Source organism: Xiphophorus couchianus, chromosome 4 (assembly GCF_001444195.1).
Source record: "Xiphophorus couchianus chromosome 4, X_couchianus-1.0, whole genome shotgun sequence".
Classification (NCBI taxonomy): Eukaryota; Metazoa; Chordata; class Actinopteri; order Cyprinodontiformes; family Poeciliidae; genus Xiphophorus; species Xiphophorus couchianus.
Window position 1 is genome coordinate 18,211,419 of NC_040231.1, and position 13,908 is coordinate 18,225,326.

The 13,908-nt window shown below is 38.3% G+C and overlaps 1 protein-coding gene and 1 long non-coding RNA gene across 4 annotated transcripts; one reads left to right on the forward strand and one right to left on the reverse strand.

Moving 5' to 3' along the window:
- The first annotated feature begins 203 nt into the window (after window positions 1-203).
- LOC114143614 (uncharacterized) lies at window positions 204-1,836 on the forward strand. The gene is made up of 2 exons (XR_003595283.1): window positions 204-382; window positions 485-1,836. It is a non-coding gene; the product is annotated as an uncharacterized LOC114143614 (long non-coding RNA).
- Window positions 1,837-2,460: 624 nt separating this feature from the next.
- On the reverse strand, window positions 2,461-13,447 carry swap70a (switching B cell complex subunit SWAP70a). Of its 3 annotated transcripts, none has more exons than XR_003595282.1 (13): window positions 13,251-13,447; window positions 11,654-11,794; window positions 9,233-9,406; window positions 7,892-8,116; window positions 7,657-7,803; window positions 7,444-7,552; window positions 7,177-7,358; window positions 6,466-6,573; window positions 5,354-5,520; window positions 4,538-4,736; window positions 3,607-3,703; window positions 3,285-3,469; window positions 2,461-2,744 (listed from the first exon to the last, which is right to left on the reverse strand). XR_003595282.1 is itself a non-coding variant. In XM_028015818.1 (13 exons), exons 1-12 carry the CDS (start codon window positions 13,344-13,346, stop codon window positions 3,351-3,353), a joined length of 1,764 nt encoding a protein of 587 aa, XP_027871619.1. In that variant the 5' UTR covers window positions 13,347-13,447; the 3' UTR covers window positions 2,461-2,744; window positions 3,309-3,350. The 3 variants fall into 3 exon arrangements, 2 of the variants coding, with proteins under 2 accessions (XP_027871619.1, XP_027871618.1); XM_028015818.1 differs by having other exon boundaries at window positions 3,309-3,469; XM_028015817.1 differs by having other exon boundaries at window positions 2,461-3,469; window positions 13,251-13,446.
- Between the last annotated feature and the right edge of the window lie 461 nt (window positions 13,448-13,908).

Genomic DNA, 13,908 nt, shown 5'->3' on the forward strand with positions numbered 1-13,908 from the left:
AATTTAGCTACGGAGATCAGAGACTCTCGATTCTGAGAATAGTTTTTAAAATAAAACAAACAACAAAAAAAAAGGTTGCCATTTCTCAGATTCTGAGATATAAATACCTCCTCAAGAAGATATGTGAACAGTAAATCTGTTTAGAAAGAAAAACACACACACACACAGCAAGATAGTTCCTGAAAAACACTGCAATAAAAATAATTTCAACAAAAACAGGCGGGTTTTTTTGTTGTTGCTGTTGCTCTGTAAATCAAGCAAACAAGGAGAACCATAAAATCTTTCCAGCATCAGCAGCATGAGCGCAGACACTTGGGCAATCTGTCTCTGTATCTGATCTTATCTGTGCGCTGCCGGTGTATAGATGCGTGCATGGTGTCAGGTCAGTGGTGTGAATGCAGGTTCTTATCTCTTCTCCTGCTCTGTCAGCTCTGAACTCAACGTGAACTCTTGTTTCATTTCTAAGCCCTCTCTCTTGAAGAAGAAGAAGAAGATGAGGCAGGAACAGAAGAACAACAAGGCTGACGTTGGTGTTCCACTGACTGAAGAGGCTCATTGTGCAGCCTGGCAGACACGAGTCAAACGCAGCGCCCAACTCTGACGGCTTCACCCAGGAACAATGCTCCTGTAACCGAAGTGCGACGGCGCGGCGGACAAATCGTGAGACGTACGTGAGGCGAACAGAGGCCCTTTGTTGCTCAAAGTGATTTGTTTTGACACCAGCATCTTACTGCTGCACGTCGCGTGCATTAGGGGTAATTAATCTCGCCGTTGCGATTACTGGAACAATAAGTCGGATTATACAGCATCTACCAAACTGCCGTGACGCTTTGTCTCGCTGATATCAGTTTGAACATCGGGTATTATCAGGTTCCCCTCTGAAAAGTTTGATCCACCCGAGTGAGTGGAAGTGGTTTTAAGTGAGGTAATGCAGCAGGTTGTGTCAGCTCCTGTGTCAGTTTGTCTCATGAGATTAGGGCATAACCTACATCAGCGCCTTTTAGAAATCTGAACTCAGACGATGACAGAAGGAGCTCAAAGCTTTCTGATGTTGCTACATCTTGTTCCAGACTCAAATTCAACATGCATTTCCCCACCTACAACTCTGAGATACTTCAGCCATCTTTAGCAGTAGTTTTTAGTAAGCAACTAAGAAGAAGGATATCTTTTAGTCCTCCAGGAGGAAAAAACGAAGAGATGCCAAATTTTCTGGATGATTTTGAACTAGACCTGAACATGGGTATTAGAATATGTTTCAAATATTTAAAACACTTGAACATGTCTTGTTTAAATCCAAGTTTACCCTTAATTTGCTGAAACTTACATGCAGTTGAATCTAATGTGCTCATTGATCACTGTACACTTTGCATACACTCCAAACATATTTTGCAAGGATAATAAATAATTTTTTTATTTTTTTTTACATTTCATCATGTTAGAAACCTTAAACTTTAATATTTTTTAATATTAGTCAATACTTTGTAGAACCAGCGCAGTTAAGGCTGCAAGTATTTTGTGGTACGTTTCTACCAGCTTAGGATGACTAGATATTAAGATTTTTTTCCAATCTTCCTGCACAATAGCTGCAGCCTCAGTCAGATTAGAAGGAGATCATCTGTGAAAAACAATATTAAGGGTTTTTGGCTTTGACTGGGCCATTCTAATACCTGGATATGCTTTGATCTAAGCTATTTCATTGCAGTTCAGGTCGTGTATTTAGAGTTCTGCTGGAGGTGAACCACTGGCCCAGTTTTAAGTCCGCTGATCTAGCAGGTTTTCTTTCAAGATTGCTTTGTAATGAGCCCAATCCATCTTCTGTCCAGCTTCCCTTTTACTGCTGATGAACAGCATCCCCTCAGCATAATACCACCACCTTTATCACCACATGGATAATATGTTCAGTGTAAGGTCTGACAGGTTTCAGTCACACAGCATTTTCCATGTAGGGCAAAACAAATACATTTTGGATACCCAATTAGAACATCTTCCTCTATATTTTTTGTTATGTCAATGCAGCTTGTGGCAAACTTTAACAACAACAAAAAATACTTTCAATGCTTTCTTATTGCCACGTTTTCATAAAACCCGATTGTCATAACACTCTTGGCTGCTTCTTTGATGAACATTTCCTTTGCCCAGACTCTCATTTTAAGTGGATGACAATGTCTTTGTTGTTGTGTCACACTCTTTCCACTTTTGGATTAAGCAACATTCTGTGAGATGTTTAGAGTTGGGATGTTGTTTTATAACCAAGACATGCTTTAAGTTTTTCCACAACTTTTTCCCTGACCTGTCTGTCTGCAGTGTGTCTCAGTCTTCATGATTATGTTTGTTCACTAATGTTGTCTAAAATAAAAACAATTTTATTTTAGACAAATAAACCGTGACACTTTACAACGTCTGAAGAGAATTCATTACATTTTCTGTTATTTAGGAGTACCATAGTAAAAGGGGACTGCATGAAAAGACAAACCACATTTTTTTCCACTTCACATTTATCCATCTTTTGTTGATCTGTTGCATAAAATATCATTGCATAACCTGACAAATCCTAACGGGGTGTGAATACTTTTGCAGGGCATGTGATGCATTTAAGAATAACGGGGGAAAAAACAACACAAAAGCCACTCATTAAATATACTGAAATACTATTAAAGCAATGATTTTATACTTGTTTGTGTTTCACAGACTTCTGCTTCTGCACAGGAAATACAAATCAAAATGTCCCGTTCACGTGCTGCCACCTAGTGGATAAAGCAGAAGTTACAAAGGCTTTAATATAAAATTGAAAAAATGTGGTTACATTTAAGACATCTTTTGTTATAAAAATGGTTATTTAAAGCAGAAATCAGACAGAAATCCACTCTCACTGGCATACAAAACTGAATGGTGTTTATTACAAAATATATATTTCAATCATACTATTTTTAGGAACTAACAGATAATTTGTTGACTTTTAGAGTCTTTCAAATATCAGTTCATGTTATTTATGTTAAAACCAGTTTAGATTGAAGACTCAAACACTAAAACAGATGAAATTAAGTACTTTTGAGTTAAATAGAAATTAATGGGAATCTTAATTTCTTGCATTAAAAGTAGTGAAGTCGGCCGTTTTAAACAATTGGATGAATCGTCTCTAGAATCTTGAGAAACATTTTTTTGAGCTTCTTCCTCTCTGTTGTCTAAGATTTAAGTTTCTTAAAACTTAAATTCATGCAGTCCAGTTTATTCACGCAGTCCAGACAAAATAAGTCAGACAGGTAATGTGGTGTTTCACTACTAACTTAAAACTGATGAATTCAACTAACTGATGATGTGTTAAGAGGTCACTGATTTATTCGGACCATCCATCACTCAGCCGGAGCTCCCTGGTTCTTCTTCTCCTGCCAGGACTTCTTCCTCAGCTCCAGCTCAATGTCGGTGAACGAGGCCGGGCCCCAGTTAGTGATTCTCTGAGCTCCTTTATGACCTAAACCAAAAAGCAAAAACGGATGTAAGTTGTGCTTAAAACCACAGAGAGAAACACTGGTTCCTGACCTCTGACCTACAGAATGCCAGGTCATTCTGTAGACCCTTACAGCTAAAGGAGGAATGAATTTATCCTACCTGGCTGGATGAGACGAACCAGCCCTTCGTGTTTGGCCACCTTATCTTTCCAAGTCTTTGTCTTGTTGGCCGCTCGCTCCAGCTTTCGTGATACCTCCTTTATAAGAGGAGAAAAGGCGGGGATAGAGCATTTAAAAATATATTTTCTTCTGTATTGATAAGGATTTAGTATGACATACTGTCAGAAATTATTAATTATATTTAGCTTCTGCTAAATTTTCATTTGTTCCCTTAAAATGAATTTAAATTTATTTTTGAAAGCTTTCTACAGTGACCATGAATGGACAAATTTAATCCCTTTTCTCTCCCCTTATTACAAACATTTTCAGAAAACATATCAGATGTTTCTGTGTTTGGTCTGACTGGAGAAAATCCCAATGTCAGGATGCTTGATTGAAAATATAAAAATTGACTAAAACTCTGAATCCATCAGCTATGGTCTTTATCAACCTAATTTATCTACAACATTTTATCTCCCAACAATGACTTATGTAAAAAGCAGGACACTTTGACTTTTATATCAATAATCATATCCAATGGATGTCCCAGAAATATATGTGAGTGAGTGAGTGAGTGAGTGAGTGAGTGAGTGAGTGAGTGAGTGAGTGAGTGAGTGAGTGAGTGAGTGAGTGAGAATTTTTGTTGAAGAGTGAGCAACAAAATTAATTGTTGTAGTTTAAAACTTTGCCACTAGATGTCAGCAAACTCCCCACACTAACGTTTTTCAACAAGTTGAACAGATTCTATCCATGTTGCATACTTTCTTTTTTATTTACATTCTAATTTATTGTTTTAACTGTTATTTAGTAGAGAATGTAATTATTTAAACTACCTTATTCTACTATCAAAGGGAAAATGTTTCATTTGCAATGCTAAAAATATAAATATTTGCTTCACCCCGCCTCTGTCTGATCTATGAATGGTTATGAACCTGATACTGCTCCAGCGCCCCCTGCCGTTCCTTCTCCAGTCTGTCCAGCTGCTGAGACGCGGCCTGCAGCTCTCTCTCCTTGGCCAGCTGCTCGGCCATCAGCTCCTCCTTCTCCGCCTCCGTCTGAGTCAGCGTCCTCTGCTGCTTCAGGTAGATCTGCTCCATCTCCACCCTCTTTGCTGCCTCTTCCTCCAATAACCTGTTAAAAAGCAGACAGCAAACGCTCTTCATATTATCTTTAAATAATCCTGTGAGTTTTAGAAGAACAGGGAAGCATCACAATATTGTTGTGTGAACAGGGCAGATTTCTAAGAAAAAGAGTTACAGTTGACCAACAAGGCGGATTTTGAGTGTTTCTTCTTGTTAAAAGTGAGTTTTTCCTTTGCACTGTCGCCACATGCTTGATCAGAAGGAGGGTGTTGACATTTTGTTGCGTATTGGCACCATAAAATGAATATGAACCAACTTGAAAATGATTTGATTTACATACCGGTTATTAATGCCAACAGTTAAACTTTTACGAAGCCCCTGAGTCTCTGAGGTTGCTCAACCTGCTAATCAAGTTATTACAGTTGGATACTTGTGCATCCATGCTGCATTTTTTTTTTTTAAATGTTTTTCCCTGTATTGTTTATGACTGTATCGCAGCTACAGTTTGCTTAACTCGACACAAAACTGCACAAACACTCACTCACTATAACCACGACAGAGAGGTAATCATTAGCTCTCTTGTAGACTTAAAAAGCTGACTATTAACGGCTTGAACTCAGCAGCTGCGATGCTCTGACTTGGTCATCCTAGGTTTGTTTCTGAGACCTGGCCTGCAGCTTCCTCATGGCCTCCTCATCCTGCTTGGCCTGCCTCTCGTCCTCTAGGGCTTCCTGCAGCCGGTGGTACATGTCTTCGAGCTCTTGGACCCGCTGGAGGTACTGATCCAGCTCACTGGACTTCTGAGCCATCTGCTCCTCCATCTCCTGCCGCACCTGAAATAGATGACACGATTTTAGTGAGTCAGCTAAAATTGACACACTAAAATGTTGGAATGAGGGCTGTCGAGCTCCAGTTCATGCGATGTTTCCCAAATATGACTTAATGAACTTGGAGCGAAAAAAAAAGTTGCAACTCCTGAAATGATGCAACATACATAAATTCCAGAAAAGAAAAAAAAAACAATGTGGAAGATGATAAATGCATGTGTAGGAACTTGCTTTTCCGTTTTCCCTATGTAGGAAAAATCAGATTAATGTCAAGACAGAGAAAGAAGCCGAATTTCTCCTCAACCAGGAAACAAAATCCCCTGGATTTTCCCAAACTTTTCCCACATGATTAGCTGTGAAATCATGGTTTCCTCATTTAAAGTTTAATCTCATGTGGAGTCTTGGTTTTACTCCCAAAGCTTTGAGATTAGGAGACAATTCAGGTTGTCACAGATACAATGCTATGAAAAAATCCTTACTTATTTGATTATTTTACTCGTGACATTTTTTGAGACGTTATCCAAGCCAACCAGCCCGTCGGTGAGTAATTAGTTGCATTCCTTGTTAAAACATAACCGTGATTAACCACTACTTGGCCATCTATGCTCAATTTCAACAACAGCACATTGACCTGTGAAATAAAGACATTGCTCAACATGGAAGTGAAATGTTTTAGCTCCTTTTTTTTAGACCCTATTCAAAGGTTAAGGTTTAGTTAGGTCATTTAAGCAGCCATTCTCAGTATTGGATAAGTTCCTCTTGTTTATGCAGATTTTTAAAAAACTTTTTTGTCAACTTCACGTTTCTGTCGGCACACCAACATGGAAATAATAACTCAAACACATGTCCTTTGTCGTGATCATCATAATTACATTCGTTATTAAGTTTAGTTACGCGTTTACACCAGTGATGTGATACCACACCTATAAAGCAGTGAGGAAAAACCTTTACCATTTTTTCTTTCTCCAGGTCTAATCTGTACCGATCCTGCAGGTCTGACTGATTTTTCTTCCTCCGGAGCTCCTCAAGCTCTGCTTTGGCTTTGGCCTCCTCCATTTTCTGCAAAGCACGACAGAGGAAGGAGCCGTCACTGCTCTGCTTGAATCGAGGCCACAGCCAGCACAAAAACCGTTTATATAGTTTCTGAGGTTTAATTAAGGAGGATGTTATAAAGTGACTCCTTTTTAAATCAGCACTCAGGGCTCCAATATAACTCTGCACAAAACCACTTTTAGCTCTTGCAAATATGAAACATGGTTTGACATTTAAAAAAAAAATAGCCAAGTGGTCAAAGAAAAAGAGAAGTGAAATATGAGAAATAATCCGCCTCAGCTTTAAAAGTATTGGGCGTTCACACCATGTTTCAAACAGACACAGGTGTCTCTAAATGATATATTAGGCAGTTTGCATAAAAAGTTTTACTTCCCTTTTTACTGTGTGTTTTGTGAGATAAACCACAATATGGGGGGGAAAAAACAGCAGATGTGATCAACAGCTAAGTTCAACTGAATTAATGCAAAAATTTTTCCCTCATTCCCAGTTTTGTAATATTTTTATTTCTTATTACAAGGCACAGCCAAGGTCCACAGAGAGACTGAATGACTGCTTGACTTGCAATTGGGATTTATCTTTGAAAATATTTGGAGGGTGTTAACCACAGACCAGCCTCATGTCTTCCAGTTGTCTCTGTTTGGCCTCATTCGCCGCCTGGAGGTTCTTCATCCTCTCCGTCAGGTCCTGGTCCTCCAGCTGCTGCTTCTGCCGCAGCTCCCGACGCCTCAGCCGCGCCTCGCGGTGCGGAGACAGCAGGCCGAGCCTCAGCAGCTGGATGCACGTTTGTATAGCTGCCGGGAAACATGTGGAGAGGGAGCTCAGGGACAGGCGTTTAAAAAAATGACAGGATGATTGGGGAAGTCGTCTACTCGGTACCTTGAATCCATTCCTGCTTCTTCTTTTTGTCCGAAGCGCTGATCTCAAAGCTTTTGTCCAGGCACTTAATAATAAAAAGGCACTTCTTCCCGTCTCTGTCTAGCAGAGACTGGAGAGGACAAAAAAAAAAAAACATCACATGAAAGTGAAATCAAATGAATGTGCAAGACTATTTCTTCGCAGTTAAATCTTAAAATAAAAACTTCACTTTACCTCCACACAGCAGCTTTGGTCAAGAACGATGTCTCCCTTCTTCTCCGTGAGGTCTTCGCAGACGTAGTAGGTCAGCGAAGTGGGTCGAAGGACGAACCAGCGCTCCATCCAGTTCTTCCTCTTGTGGCCTTTTTTCATCATGTAGCCCTTTAAAGCACAACACCGAGTTGAACCGAGGTATTCCTCAGGCCTGCATGTCTTCTTACCAGCCCCCACCGGCGGCGTCCTGTCCAACCTGCTTGAGAATGTCCAGGATGAGCTCCGAAAACACCTCGTTGATGCTCATGGACAGGATCTGCCGGTCCACGTCGTTGCTGAAGTAGATGACTCCCACCAGCTCGATCAGCTCCCATACAGTCAGGCAGCTCTTCGTGTTCTGCCGCATTCTGTAGTCTGTGAACTTTTCCTCACACCACCCGATTCCCATGGCCTCCGTCAGCTTTCGCAGAAAATACTCGACCTTCACAGGTGGACAAAATAGCCTTAGCTGAAGCTTGAAAGCAACGTAAGCACATGGTTATTTTTGAACAGCTCTGAAATTACAACATTTTCTTTCTAGTCTTTTTGGTGACATGTAGGAATGCTGTTTATTGCCGAGAAATACCTGTGGAAAAACACTAGGAAGACGTCCACTTTCTCAAAAGTAATAACAATTAACATGACCAGTACATTAAATTACATTCAAAAAGTCATAATAATAATAGATTATAATGTATAAACACAAGCCTGGAATATCAGCACAGTGGCGGGAATTTCATGGTTTGTTACATCACGGTCAGAACTCCGTATCAACCAAGGATGAAATTAATCAAAACTAACGGCCGCAGATTTCATGAGCGAATTTCAGGCCAGAAAGAAGAACACAACAAGAACAAGATGATTCGGAGAACACAAGTAGAATTCTTGAAACCAACCGTAATCTCTTCAATATGTGTCTCCTGATTGGATTATAACATTTAAAAGTAGTTTGAAGCAATGCCTCCACAGCACATCTCTCAAAGCCTGACAACTGCTTGCACCTGACCATGTCAGCAGTTTTTGTGCAGCTTTTCACAAAAGTTAAGAGTAAAAACATATCTACAGCAAAAGATCCTTTTCTGAAAGTCACTTCTTCAAGAACTAGAAAATAATCCTGCAAAAATAATCCTGCTCATCCTTCATCAGATCATCTACTGTATGCACCAAGTTTTCAGCTCAGATCCTATTATTTGAGTTAAAATACTGTTTACCAGGTTATCTTTGGTATTTTTCCCAAATCCAACAAAAGGAATGGAGACAAATTGCCCAGTTTCTGCTTGTGATCAAATTCAAAGGTAAATATTTTCTAAATTGTCTGAGACATAAAATCGTCCCATCTGTTGTGATTAATCCACTTTATAAACCTGAATGATCCAAACGTGAGAATTGAGAAGTTAAAAATAATTGAAAAAATGGTTCTGAAAATAATCAGGGAAAGAAAAGCAGAAACAGAAAGGCATGGTCTAATTCAGATATTTGGATCTGTGTTTTCATTCCTTTACAGATTTACAGAATTTCAGCTGGAATTCCTAAATTCCTCTTTAAGCCTCTTCCTCACCTCCTCAAAGACAATAACTAGCGGGTATTTGTCTTCCGACAGGAAGTTAAAAATGCACCAGACTTTGAACGCATCAGCATCTGAGATGATTAGACGATGAGGGTGAATATTCTTTTTGTAACACAAAGTCCAGCACATCCGGTAGAACTCCAGCACATCGAAATCCTCCTGCACCTGTGGACGAAAACACAGAGTCAGAGAGGAGTCAAAGAGAAACGCCAGCGACCTGCTTGTTTACAAGTGCAGAGCAAAAGGATTGCTGTTGGTCTCCTCTGAAAACCTTAAAGTCTGCAGGATGTGAGGTGATGTTGTTACAGGGCTCATTTTTATTCAAGTCAGAGTTTGGCAGAGAAAAGGGAAGAAAAACGCCTCGCAGCACAACAAAGGAAGCCTGTGCTGCTTACTAGCTGGACTGAGTCAACTAAAACTTATCAGAGCCACAGCTAATTTTAATATTTATGAGACCACTCTTGCGTAAAAATTAGAGAAAACATCTTACTCAGAATTTGCAACCATTTCCACATTTAGATGATGAGTCATTTTAATTTGGTGCAAAGGAGGTGTGGGATCATGAGATTAATTTGCTTTTTCAACATTTCAGCAGAGAAGTATTATAAATCTTTCAATAATGTAAAACTATATTCCACTGAATCAATGATTGGAAAAGCAGCAATATAAAGAAGCTATAGTAAAATTATTCTTTAACATACCACAAATAAAAAATACAGTGTCAACAAGTCTTGATCACCTTATTATTTTCTATTAAATTTATTTTGGTCTAATTTTTAAAAAAATTAACTCACTAGTTTTTCAATCGGGAGTTTTATCATTTTAGCTTTTGGCAAATAATCAACCAGATAATTAATTTAAAATAGCTTACTTACTTATTTTACAGAACTTATCTGAAATTTAAAGTTTTAAAAAATCCCATATTTGCTTTTAGGTCTACATTATTCAATTTTCAAAAACTTAAACCTATGTTTTTTTGTTGTTTTTTTACATGTTTAAATAGCAAGTTTTATTTTTTTCCTCAGAAGGATTTTTTTTTTTTTGACACGTGATAAACTAAAGAAACTATACTTGTAATAGACACATCATTTGATAAAGTCTGATGAGTCACCACATTATGACCTAATATTGTGCAAAGTTTGAAATTGACAACTGGTAAACAGTCTGAACATCATTTTTAACAAAACATTTAATTTCTAACAAATGAAAGAAAATTGATCAGAGCAAATAAATTATCATGTTTAAAGTACACTTTGTGAACCATGTAATTTAATCAAGGTCAAATATTATTACACCAGAAAAAAATTCATGATTGCCTGTACACATTATTTTATAACTCACACATTTTAAATTTGGATCTTTGTCTCAGAGAAGTCCACATTTATACTTTGTTTACTTTAGATTTTGGGTAAGCCTGAAATTATTTTAAAAATAATAATAATAAAATAAACCAAAAGAAAGACAGTTTTTCAGAGTTCATAAAGCATTATGACAATATAAAAAATAAATGTACATTTTCTTCACCTCACATGAACCACATTGCTACGACTCCCAGATTATAAATCATGCATTCTTTTGTAATTTGGAACCATGATTAAGTTCAAATGCATTCCTATCTCTAGAAGATGTGGATTTAGACTAATATTCAAATTTTATCACCATTTTTCCTTCTGACCAGGAGTAATAGTGATGTTCTGGAGCGGTCCAGTCTCACTGCTGGACCGCTCCAGCAGTCTATTTTAGTGAACGTCTTAAATGTAGCAAAACAAACCGAGCGAAATGATCCAAAATGCCAGCATGCAGTGACCGCCTGATGCCAGGAAGACACAAGAAGATGCAATTTTATATTTTGTAGATTTGTTTTAAATTACTCCAAGACTCACTTGAATTATTGTGAATCTGGGAGACAAAGATTAGGGCGATGGCACAGAGGCCTTCCAACCTCAAATACTTAGGGCTCATCATCAAAGACGATTCCTCAAAATTTCAGTAAAACATGAAAATGCAGCTGAGGAATTTTAATAAATGTTGTATTAATGTAATGCCAAAAAAAACAAAAAACATTTTTCTAATGTTTATTTAAAATTGCATAGTTAATTTTTGGCATACCATTTTGTAGTGAAATGTAAACAGACACATTTTACATCGTCTTATAATATTTTGAGAGACGCCCGTTTCAAGAAACATAATTCTAGGTTGAATGAAGAATATCTTTTGAAATTTTTAAAACAAGTTTGCAAAACTGTAGAGTCAATGGTTACATATAAATGCTCACACAGGTAAATTTTACTTATGTCTCTATATACTGTATGTCTCTTGCAAACTGGGCAAATATTTTAAAAACATGGTTTCAGGGTGTGACAGTGATATTAAAGAGGTTTTTTTTTTTTTTTTACCACTGTTGGTCCTCACCTTATCAAGAATGTACCTGTTGAGGTAAGGCATGTAGCCCTCATTAGACAGAGGTCCCTTATTATCTTCTTTAAAATGCTCTTCAAAGGTCAAAGGGTTATGGGGGATCTTCATTACTGTGCACAGGTTGTAGGAGAGCACCTACACAGCAACAAATAAACCAGAGCACAACTGTGAATGTGACAGCATTTATTCATTCAAAACTCAAGAGTCTGGTAAAATAACGATGAGATCTACAGGGAACAGTAATTATACCGTAGTCTGTCACATCTACACGCATCACTAGCCGAGCGATCCTTCAGCTCCTGTCAGTGACATCTCTAAGCTTTTAGATTACGGTTCAGTGCTCTCAGCTGCACTATTGCAAAAGGTCATCAGCTTCATTTCAGTTCTGCTACTTTGCAGCGCTGATAATATTTTATCTGACAAAGAGCCACAAAAATAAAACGCTTGTCTAGTTTTCATGAGAGAAGTCAGTGAAGCTTGCTTTACACCTTAAAACGCTAAAAAGGCAACAGCTGCTTCCAGTAGAATAACGCACCATCAGGGTTTCCCCCCAGTGCATCAAAGGCCTGGAGGGCCACCAAGCTTTACTTGTGCCCCCAAAATATTTGCTTTTTTTTTTAAGGCTTTGTAGTTGGTGGCCAGGTATTACTCCTCCAATCTTTCAATAACACATAATTATCAAGTGATATTTTCAAATTTCCTATCAACTTTAAACCTTTTTTTAACTCAAAAACACGACGGGCCGCTGGATGAATAACTGCCCAACCACTGAACCACTAGGCTTAGCATGTTTTCCGGGGCGGAGGGAACCTGGACCATGTAATTTTCTCAAACTGATTGCTTGACCGTAAAATCCAATGGTTTCCAAGGTTACCAAATCCCAAACCATTAGAGCAATGGTTTGCTTCAATGGTTTGATGGGCAGATTTGTCTGCATTTGCCGCTTGATCCTATCAATGTGACTATGGATCAAAATCTGGGAACAATGTTTCAGACACCTTAATAAATCTGTACCGCAAAGGATTTAAGGCAGTTCTGGAGGTAGAAAGAGTTTTTCCTCTCAGTAGACAAATTTTGTCATTTATATCCAATTTTGTTTTAACCATGACATGCAAAACAAATTTAGATGTATTTAGTTGCAAAACCATTCACAGAAGAGAAGATTAAATACAGAAACTCCTAAAATCTCCCACAATTACTGTTCAAGATCTGGTAACAGCAGATTAACACACAAAACATTCCTCTAAATCTTTATCATGAGAAAAAACAGAAGGCAACCAAAGAGATTTTGTTTACTATTACAATACAAGCGATGTAAAATTATAAAAAATAAAATATGAAACAAAATCAGAACTAAATTAGTGGTGACATATCTGCACACACGGACGCCATTACTGTTTGGAACTCCGGTATAAACAATAAATAGTCGATCAACGTAAATATTATAAAATTGATTTCCCAATAAATTGCAGAAATAGTTGAAAAGTTGCTCATTATTTTTTCACAGAAGTACTTAGAAGCAGAATCATACAGGATGCAAAAGTGCTGAAACAAGTGTTTGTGGTCAGACTGAACAGAAATTAAAACTCACCTTTAACTGAGATTTGGAGACTTTCCCACGGTGGTCCACGTCCAGGGCCGTGAATGCGTGCCAGATGGCTTTCAGAAGCTCCTCTCGAAGCCACATTTTGTCTTCCAGCTGCAGCAGAACCAGCGGTGGTTCTGTGTTTGGGTCTGAGCCTGTTTCTGGTTGAAAGCCTGCGCCCTTCAGGCAAAACCGAGAGGAAGGGGGCGCAGAAAGAGAAGTGTGATGCGCACTCCACGTGATGTTTAGTTGGTCCGGTTGTTTTTCTCCCCCTCATTATCCAAATATTGGCCAATATTCAGGGGTTTCAATCTGACACGGTGGGAAGAAAACAGCCAGTCTACTTAAAATGTGCTCTAAATTTAGATAACGTTTGAAAAAACTGCTTTTTTTTGTTTTTATTTTAAGAAATTCTGCTCTTCCTGTTCAGTAAGATTCTCTCACTGATTAATACGCCGCTTTTGATCAGCGCCACCTGCTGCTGCTATTTCTTAAGGGGTTTTAAATTTTTCCTGCACATTTTGAATTAAATTTGCAAAAATAAGCATTGATTTAGAGGCGTGTGAACTGTTTCACGAGGTTGCATTAAGGAGCAACCTGATTAAGAGCCTGTTCGTGTAATTCAAATGAGTTATGAGACTTTTATAAATCTTCAAGTGGTTCC